Source organism: Medicago sativa, chromosome 5 (genome assembly GCF_051527215.1).
Source record: "Medicago sativa cultivar Bolivia chromosome 5, Bolivia_mono, whole genome shotgun sequence".
NCBI lineage: Eukaryota > Viridiplantae > Streptophyta > Magnoliopsida > Fabales > Fabaceae > Medicago > Medicago sativa.
The window spans coordinates 12,191,860-12,202,205 of record NC_140753.1 but is presented as its reverse complement, the minus strand read 5'-3'; the positions used below and the strand labels follow the sequence as shown (position 1 = coordinate 12,202,205).

At 31.8% G+C, this 10,346-nt stretch overlaps 1 protein-coding gene across 2 annotated transcripts; it reads right to left on the bottom strand.

Annotated features, from left to right (window-relative positions):
• Positions 1 to 5,317: 5,317 nt before the first annotated feature.
• On the bottom strand, positions 5,318 to 9,994 carry LOC146920095 (NAC domain-containing protein 37-like). Of its 2 annotated transcripts, XM_085713465.1 has the most exons (4): positions 9,823 to 9,994; positions 8,177 to 8,357; positions 7,705 to 7,976; positions 5,318 to 6,183 (listed from the first exon to the last, which is right to left on the bottom strand). In XM_085713465.1, exons 2-4 carry the CDS (start codon positions 8,337 to 8,339, stop codon positions 5,560 to 5,562), a joined length of 1,059 nt encoding a protein of 352 aa, XP_085569591.1. In that variant the 5' UTR covers positions 8,340 to 8,357; positions 9,823 to 9,994; the 3' UTR covers positions 5,318 to 5,559. The 2 variants fall into 2 exon arrangements, with proteins under 2 accessions (XP_085569591.1, XP_085569590.1); XM_085713464.1 differs by lacking the exon at positions 9,823 to 9,994 and having other exon boundaries at positions 8,177 to 9,406.
• Positions 9,995 to 10,346: the final 352 nt, after the last annotated feature.

Below are 10,346 nucleotides of genomic sequence, written 5' to 3'. Positions count from 1 at the left end.
ACACTTGACAGAGTATAAGTTATCATCAAATTTAGCAATCATTGTTAAGAAAAATGGTACAAAATTATTGGTGCTAGAAGGTGTGGTGGATTGATGCTATTGGCAAGAAGGAACAACTTTTTTGGGGCATATAATTAAGATTGTTTGTGGATGATTTCAAGGAACTTGATAGAATTAATGATACTGCTTCAAAATTTAACAAAGAGGTGTGTTTCAGTTTAAACTCTTTGAGTCGACAAAAAGATGAAATATGATCCTTTTAGTGCAAAAGTTGAGCACACATTGTTTAGCACTTTTGGACCCTACTTGTTGAAAGAAACTACACGTAGATCAATGCGGACTTGTGAGACATGTCTTGAAGTTGAGCTATCAAAAGAGGATACAAGAGAATCCAAAAGTGTTTTGAAAGTGTGGATAAAGTAGTAAGAAAATAAATTAGACTAAAGTTCTTAATTTCAATTCTTGCGTAAAAAAAAGAACAGCTAAATTATCAAATCTTGTATGGAAGATATACTCAACAATTCTGTTTGGAGTGAAATAAACAGTAACTAGCTTGTATGGAAGATATACTATACAATTCTGTTTGGAGTGAAATAAACCGTAACTAGCAAGCTTCCTTAAGGTATATATAAATATACTATTTTTTGGGGCCATAATAATAGCATAAATACAAATATAGTGCTAGCAAATGTTGGAATAAGGTGATTAAATAGTCGAATTAGACCATTTGGTCCATCTAATAGGTTGTAGCTAAGCAGCTATACGATCAAAATCATATGAATAAAGATGAAAGAGTATGTATGCTTTTCCAAGCAAAGAATCACTTGCACATGCAATAAGTCTATATTTCTCAAATCAAGGTCTTGGCTGTTGTGGACCATATCAAAGTCATGTTTTAGAAATGGTTATTGACAATATTAAGTTTGAGTCTTATTTCTTTAATAAATGATTAAATGGTACTCCCTTCAGTTCTTCTGATAATGCAAAATATTGCTCAAGAGATCGCTCATTACACACACAAAAAGAAGGATGAGAAAGACTCTTTATTATTTAAAGTTGACTTTGAAAAAGCGTAAGAGTGGATTGAGATTTTCTAAGGATGACTATCTCAGAGTTTGGCTCCCCTTCTATTATTATAAATCTTATTTTGAGTCGCATTACCTCTTCCTCTCTTTCTCTTAAGCGGAATAGTGAAAAGCTTGACAACTTCAAATCTAAGAGGGGCTTAAGGTAAGGAGATCCTCTTTCACCTTACTTATTTGTGTTGCGCTTGGAGAAACAAGCCCTTATGATTCAAAATCATGTCACTAGTAATGTGTGAAGTCCAGTTACGATTTCTAAATCTAATGGTGACCCTAGTATTTTCTTCTACTATTTGTTGATGATCGTCTTCTCTTAACATAAGCTAAGTGTTCTCAAGTGAGGCTAATTCGGAATGTGTTAACACTTTTATGCTTGAAATCTAGCTTAAAGATTAATATATAGAAGTCCAAATTTGTAACTTTCACTAATGTTTGTCAGCCTAAGTTGTGGAAGTTTGAGTCTCTTCTTCATTTCAGTCATACTACTCAAATGGACAAATATATTGTGTACCCTATGCTTACTAGAAGAGTAAAAAAAATCAGACTTTTACATCATAGTGGATAAGATTAATGATAGGCTAACTAGTTCAAAGAGGAGTCTTTAGAATAGATTTGGTTGTGTGAGAATATTAATGTTGTTGTTCATTCTTTTATCTGGAGTAGAAATTCTTGTTATTGGGTTAACCGGAAGACTTTATCTATACGCAAAATTCATGGAGGGGTATGTGTTCGTACTACTGGAGTCTCCAATACAACCTTGCTTGGCAAACATATTTGAGACATTTTGCACCAACCTCAAAAGTTATGGGTTCATATGTAAAAAGTAAAATATTTTAAACAAGGAGACTCTTGTATTTGGAATGCTATAGCGAAAGTGGTTGTTGGTCCGAGTTTCATTTGGCGCGTCGGTAGAGGCCAATGTTTTAATTTGATACAATAAATGGTTAGATGATAAATATCTTTGTGAGGTCATGCCCTATGTTCATATCAACGACTGGGGATGGGAATAGGCCAGACCGACCTACCGGGGACTATGACCTAGCCTATGACAGGCCAGACCAGACCAGATTTTTTTCTTAAACATAGATGTCCTAGGTTATTTTAGAAGCCTATTTAGCTTTAAAGGTAAGTTCACAGACTATTCAAAAAGCCTCTTAGGCCTATTAGGCCGACCTATTTATGTAAATATGAATAATATTATTTATTATTATATTATATTTTGTACTTTGAATTAAAATAAAAATTTGTTAACTTTTTTAGTAATTTAAGGTTATTAGTATACATTATTTTGTTGCAGATTTAAATGTATTATTATAAACTAGAATTGAAATATGATACAATATATAGTCAAATTCCCTAAAAACTCATCTTGATTATCAAAAGAGAGTTTAATCTAATTGATATATTAGTTCGTTAGTCTATTTAAACTTAGATCATATTGCTTATTTAAAGATGTTCATATGAAATAAGCTTTTAAGCAGGCTAGCAGGTTGTATCAGGCTTTCAGAAGGTCAGACTCTGGCCTAAAAAGTAAGCTTATGACAGGCCACAAGCCAGGCTTAGGCCTTCAAAAAAATTGGCAGACCAGACTCAGACCTTGTAAAACCTAGCTCGGCCTAGCCTATTCCCACCCCTATCAACGACACCCATCTTTGCCTTGGAGGTATGGTTGAGAGTGAAGTTTAGAATTTTAATATTTTGTATACTCAACTCCCTAACACATTCACAACATCATTATTGATCTTGATACTAATGATAAGCTCATTCGGATTATAATAATAAAATGAAAGAGATGCAATATTTTATGCAAATGGACATCTCTTTAGATCCAAAGTTCAAGTTAGAATTAGCCATAGTTGAAGGGTTGCAACTTTGATTAAAGAATGTGTTAAGTTGAAATCTATATATTTGAAAGGTACTACGACTTCAACCAAAGTTAAGTGATAAAAGGGTCTACGAAAAAAGTAAAATAAAGAAAACAAACTTTTCTTGCTAGAAAGGGAAAAATTGCAAGAGAGTATGGTTAGTGCATAGCATAATACAAAGCATGGTGAAATGGTCAAGAGGAGCAATGGCGCAAAATGCATGCTAGACAACATACGGATTACGGGACCCACCAAAACTTCCCTTGCTGAGGCAAACATATATCAATCTAATTCATTCACCATTTCGCTACTTTTTCGTTTCAAAAATGGAATTTACGGCTCTTTCAAAAGCGATTAAACCCCATTGAAAAACAGTGATTCATCCCCTAAAAAACCAAATTCATGATTCATTTATACCCTCTCTGTTTTAAAATAAGCATCGTTTGAAATTTGTATACAGTTTAAGAAGTCCAATAAAGTTGTAAAAGACCCGACACTTTTACAAAACAACCCATATTAACTATTGTTGTGTTTACCATCATCATAAATGCATGTAAAATGATATGTGATGCTCGGAGGAGTATGCATAAGATGAATGAGTGAATCCAATTGAAAAAAGAAAAGTTTTACATTGGAAGTGAATTGGCGACACTTATTTTAAACCAAACTTTTTTGACTTTTAACAACAAATAAAATTTATCTAATCAAAGACGAAATAAGTATAAGTCCTCAAAGGGACACTTGTTAGGGAAACCAATGTTTTAAGGATACTCTTTAACACTTTCCAATAAATAAAGTGGTTTCAAACACACACGGTTAGAATGAAGTAAAAAAAAATAAGGACAACACATACCCTTCCCTCTACATTTTTTTTTGTTGCTTTTCTTCCATAATTTTGCTTTTTTTGTCGGACATTTTCTTGCATAGATAGCCCCTTAATTAACAACTCAATTATGTCGCAAACTTAAATTTAAATATACACTATAATTGTAGGAGCTCAAAAACAAACTACTTAGTGTGTTTATGAGGATTTATTTTGCAATCCAAAAAGGTCTGGCGTCGTAGTTTGTTCTTTGTTTGCCTTCCTTCATGTGTAATTAGTCATTGATATTTATTTTAAGTTGAATATTTTTCTATTACAGATATTCCCTTAATAGCTAACCTTTTTTTATAAAATTTAATTTTAAAAATATATAAATTGAATACTCAAAGTGATTTAAATAAAATAAATATTATAAACAAATTTAAAAAAAAAATTAAAATAGGTATAATACAAAAATATACTCCATCTGTTACTAATCATAAGCAAATTTGACTTTTTAGGTTAATTCAATTAATGATGTATATGGTCTATATTATAAACCACATACATCATTAATTGAATGAACCTAAAAAGTCAAATTTGCTTATAATTAGAAACAGAGGGAGTATATAATATATTAAAATAGAAAAAAGCTGATAGAAATGCATTCCCATTTAAGATATATATATAAAACAAGTAAAGAAGCATAAACCAAATAACTATCATTTCACCTCATAGCTCTTGCTCTTATTCCAATTTATGTGATATGTTGGAAAATCACTTCTAGAATATCATCACCAACCACAAATTCACTTAAATTGAAAAACAAAATACTGAAACTTAAATTATTTCTCTAATACATAGAAAATAACTTTAACTCTAGGTTTTCGTATTAATTGATTGATATTAAAATATTAACTAACATCCACGGGTTAATAACTACTCCCTCCGTCCTAAATTATAAGCAAAAAAACTCATTTTCTTTGTCCTAAATTATAAGCAAAAAAGATTAACTTTTATCATATTTAATTATGTTTTTTCAAAAAATTACCTTTTCCAAAGGAAAATTAAATACAAAGTGCATTCAATTTGCTCTTTTTTCATTTTCTCTATAATCAACTACCAATGAAAATTGTTTTTACATCTTCCTATAAAACAAATTTCAAAGATAAACAAAAAACTATGTTACAAACTAGTACTATGTTTTAGTTTTCTTAATACGTGTGATTTTTTTTTCCGCTTATAATATGGGTCAGAGGGAGTACAATATACATTTATCACAATAATGATATGTTGACATTTTTCCCTACCTTCATTATGCACCCCTATGAAAGCAAGTAGTATCTTGTAAAAAAGATTAATGCAGATCAATTATACAATAATAAAAAATATGCATGCTTAAAGATCAGAAGTGGCAAAGATTATAAGAAGGTTCAATTTATTTTTGTCAGCAGAAAATGAATAATACAGCCTGTACGTAATTTCGATATGTATAAAATGCACCTGCAGAGCCTATACGGACTCATTTTATATATCTACTATGGCATAAGAATAATGCACCTGCTTAATTTGCAACAACTTAAAATAGGATAAAATTCTATCTAGATTCAAGAGCCATTTTGACGCATGCATCTCAATTTGCACTCATTCAAGGGCAGAGAGATTTTAATTCTTCCACGCATATTTTTACAAAAATATATAATATGTCTCATCTCAACATATATAATATATATCCATGGAACATTTATATTATATAGTACTATACTACTAGTACTAGTACAAATAAAATGGTAGTTAATTTCTTCTTGCTTCATTTTTCAAATACGCATATCCCAATATCACTGCAATCTGAACTTGCATTCAAAAATGGACTTAACTTGTTCTCTTCATCCCTATTACCCTGCTGCAGTAACATCAATGCCATGTCCGAGCTAGGGTTATTATTTGTTCCAAAACTTGACAACAACACTCCTTGATCAGTTTCAACTTCATGACTCAGTTGAGAAGCCACAAACTTATCAAGAGCTCTCCAATCAGTAACTGTATTTGTAGTAATATTATCGTTGTTGTTCGATAATAATAGCAACCTGTTTTGGTCGTTAATGTCATCGTTATTATTGTCCGATACTAGAGACATTGTGCTTGGCCTCTTTACTAATGGCAATGAAGGACTTTCAAGCTGAGGAAGCTGCAAAAATTGTTCTGCATGCATGCATGCTTCTATCTCTTGCTTACACATGTTATAACTTTGGGATAAATAGCTTTGAGGTTGCCTTGAGATTAGTTGATCAATTGGATCCACAATGGAATTGTTGACCCTACTTGCAGCTTCTTCATAGAAGTAGCTTGTGTCCCATCCTTCAATAGTACTTTTTGTACTTTGGCTGTTTGTTGTTCTTTTCTTAAATGCTCTACACACTACCCATCCTTCCTCCTGTACAAAACATATAGTTTAATTAAGTATGAAACTTGAGGAAAGATGGATTCTCTACTATTAAATAGTGTCTGCATAAATATATTTAGCGAATTTCAAATCTACCGTCTAATGTCAATAAAATGATCGGCCTCAAATGCACTGATTGTATGTTTATGGAATTCTCTATGACCGTACGTAGGGAATCTAGGTCACTTCTTTTGAGAATATTTTTCCACACACCATCTTTTTATTGGTTGAGATTCACTTGAGTCTCTATAGATTTATAATAGACTTATTTCCAGAACGATGTATAAAATTATGTATGAACAACAATTCTGATTTAAAAGAATAAATAAGCAGTGAAAACGTACAGAGAAAAGTACAAAATGTTTGATGACAAAGTTTGACCAAAATACCTATGTTTCCGACTGCAAAGTTGCTGGAGTTTACTTTTATTACGAATAAAAGTTTAGGTCTTTTTGGGTCTACCCGTTTATCTGTAACTATGAGGCATAGTCAACACTCAAGTTCAAGTAATATGAATGAGTACATTAAAAAAGAGTGTTAATTGTATGTGTTAATGACGGTTGACACAGTCATCTTCTTTTGTTGATATGTATTAGGTTTGACTTTGAGTTGACTAGAGTTGCTTTATATTGCAAAAGAGGAAAAAAATAGTTACTCCTTTTGCTTTTATTTTTTTCTATTTTAATGTGTTTTGCTGTCCCTTTTGCTTTTGCATAATTTTCCATCAGTTTGGTGAGAGGTAGTAGTAGGTTGTATATGTAGTCAACTAATTAATTGCATTGATGTTTACCTTTGACAATCAAAATGTAAACAAAAGTGTGTAAGCATAAAAGGAAGGGAATGAAAGAAGATTAATTATTAGCTGTTGAAAGAATGACTTTTGACTTGTTGTTATGTTTGAAGAAAGCGTGTACGTGCCTTGTTGAACATTTAGATTATAGTGGTCTAGGAAAAAAGTGAAAGTGAGTAATAGAGAAAAGAAAGTTTGCACGATCTGCATTTAGAATAAGTAGCAGTGACATCACATTGAAGCACTAGCCAGACAGTAATAACTACATAAAGATCAAACTAGCATGACTACATAGAAAAATGCAAAAAGAAAATAAAAGAGAATGAAGTCGTGAACTACTCTTTTTTCTATGGTCGGGATTTGAACTCTGACCTTACATATATTATGTATTGTCTTTATCAACTGAGCTAAACTAACGAGGACACTCTTTATTAAAATGACACAAATAATCATTTTACAAATTTTTAATTTGAGATATAATTAGTAGTTACATACATGGTTTTTAATTAATAGTTTTCAAAAGAATTTAATTAAACTCCGCCGCTAGAGATTATAAGATCAAACTCTTACCATTCAGGTGACCTTTGACATTTCATAGATAAGTCAAGAACTACTCTATAAGATAATATTTAAAAGTTGAAAACTACTCGAATTTATTATGAAAAAATATATGATAATGTTAGGAATAGAAGGATATAAGTATTATATGGTTGATTAGTTACCTGTGGAGGTCCATTTTCATCAGATTCAAGCCTATATTCATGCATGATCCAATCAGATTTCTGTCCATTAGGGGCTCTTCCTTTGTAGAAAACTAGAGTCTTCCTCATCCCAATTAGTTTCATCTTATCATAAACTGCTTTATCTCTTCCTGTAGCTTTCCAAAACCCAGCCATGGTAGCTCTGTTAGTTCTTGTCCCTGTTGGATACTTTTTATCTTTATGGCTGAAAAAATACCACTCATTCTGCTCTTCATACCCGATCCTGCATCTCTCTGCCATTTCATTCACATAATTATTTAACTTTTATAGACAAAAACAAAAAATGAATACAGATCAATCATGGTTAATTACTATCATAGTTCTAAATTGCATTTCAACTATATATGGTCATATATATTAGATCTTCAAAACCCTAATATTTTGTTAGGGAAAAGAGGGGGAGAAAAGTATTTGTATGTATATGTGTGTATACCTTGAAGATCCCATGGTTCAATACGATAAAGATCGATCTCTCTGATAACATCAAGGTCAATTTTCTGAGAAGCAATTTTCTTTCTGAGATAATAGCCAACAAGTTCTTCATCAGTTGGGTGGAACCGAAACCCTGGTGGGACACATGACTCCATGGACTCCATGATAGAAAATTACTGGTGCTGCATCAAATTCACCACCACCATTAATACCCACCACCACACTCACTTTTGATGACTTTCTTCATCATGTTTGAATTATAACCAAACAGGATGTGATGTATGTGAGTGTTAATATCAATACATATATACTATATATGAGAGAGAGAAGATAATAACTCTAGTGAAAAGAGTGAAAAGAAATATTAATATAAAGTGTTTTAGTAAAAAGGTGACAAGTGTTATCAGAGATAATCATAAGGTCATTTGGTGGTGAGCAACACTCACTATATTAATAAATTGGAAAAATAAATTAACTATAAGCGCGTGTTATAAAACAAAACTATATAATTTCAGAAACAATGATATATATTCTTTGTTAGAGAGAGAAGAAAAACAAATGATTATGATGAGAGTTTGGTTTTGATAAGGTAAAAAAAAAAAAACAAGAGTCTTGGCATAGGGTAGGGCTTGAGTTTGATGAAGCAAGCAAGGGTATATAAGAAACGGACATGTATAGGGTTGTGCTAATGATGTTGTCTTGTGTTAGTGAATGGTGGTGGGAATTATGATTCATCAACAAACGGGGTTCCCCATTCCACATTACCATTCATTATTATTAGGCCTTACTATATTTCATAAATTATTAAAAATACCTAGATAAGTTAATTAATTAACTAACCAGTTAATGACAAGTATAAAACAATCAAAAACTACTTTTTAAGGAAACAGAATGTGCTAATTTTTCAGAGAAACAAGAGAATGCATGCTTAGGTTTCTGACTTAAGGACAATAAAATACTCATTACTAGGTTAATAAGGATGGGAGTGACGTAATCATAGTAAAACGGGCACGCGTTTTGTGGAAAGAGAGAAAAAAGTGAAGGGACAAAAAGAGAGGAAACGTTTTATTGGATGAAAAGCAAAGGATGAGAAAAAGTAGAGGAATATAGTGCTTGTTTAGATGAAGACATTACAGTCTTGGTTCTTCTCATTGCAGAAACTGGGACTCTACTCTGACTTTATTGTCTTTTTGTCCAGAATTTTCATGTCACATCTCAACTGACTCATTCTCCTTAACGGATTTTGAGATAAATGTTTTTGCTACTACTTTTATGGCTATACTTTCTCTAAACCTAATACTATGTTCAGAGACTGTGCAGGTGCAGCCTTCTTATAACTTTGGTAAATTTCATTCAAACTCAACAACATACAGATATGAAAAATGTGGATATAAACCTATAGTATAGAAATGAAAGATGAAAAAAATGTTACATGTATTAATTGTAGTTTACAAAAGACTTGTATGGTTTGTTTCTTACTTGTTATAGGAAATTACTACAATTCTGTGTTGGGTGAATTAATTGGGAAAGAAAAACATGCATGCATGAACCTAGGTTAAGGAAATTTTGCAGAAGAACATATATATGTTGATGGACTTTATAGTATATAATTATACTACTAGCTAGTAGCTAGTGTTATAAGCTCACCTGATGAGAAATTTTACTAGTTTAAAGAAGAAAAGTACTGCAGTGAAGAGAAGAAGTAGACAAAATGATCAAGGAGCTAGGTTTGAGTTGAAGAAGAAGAGAGAGATGGTGAGAGAGAAGAGAGAGAAGAGAGAAGAATTTTCTGATAGGAGTGTGTGAGGGGATTAATTATAAAGAATAAATAAAAGAAAAGAGTAAGGAAGGAAGGACCGCAAATCAAATTGCGCATGGCTTCATAGTTGTCCCCCCATGTAGTGACGTCATTGCCTAACATTCTTACCTTTTTCTTTTCTTTTTGTTTCTTTTCCTTTTCATTTGCAGAATATGTCTAACTCTCATCAAGGATTCAATAAACAAAATGGCACACATTTCCATCCACTTCATTCATAACTATGACTGCACTGCACCCGCGGGAAATTAAACTGAATACTAATCATACATCCATATTTTAAGAGGAATATTTTTTAACATATTCTTTTTAATACATTTCTTATTGACTGAAATTTGAATAGGTATTACTCCCT

Excerpts from the sequence above, each read along its gene's own strand:
- LOC146920095 (XM_085713465.1), bottom strand. The coding sequence starts at position 8,339 with ATGGAGTCCATGGAGTCATGTGTCCCACCAGGGTTTCGGTTCCACCCA. Across the intron at positions 7,977-8,176 it reads TGAACCATGGGATCTTCAAG|AGAGATGCAGGATCGGGTAT; the intron begins GTATACACACAT and ends ATGAAATGGCAG. Across the intron at positions 6,184-7,704 it reads ATGAAAATGGACCTCCACAG|GAGGAAGGATGGGTAGTGTG; the intron begins GTAACTAATCAA and ends TGTTTTGTACAG.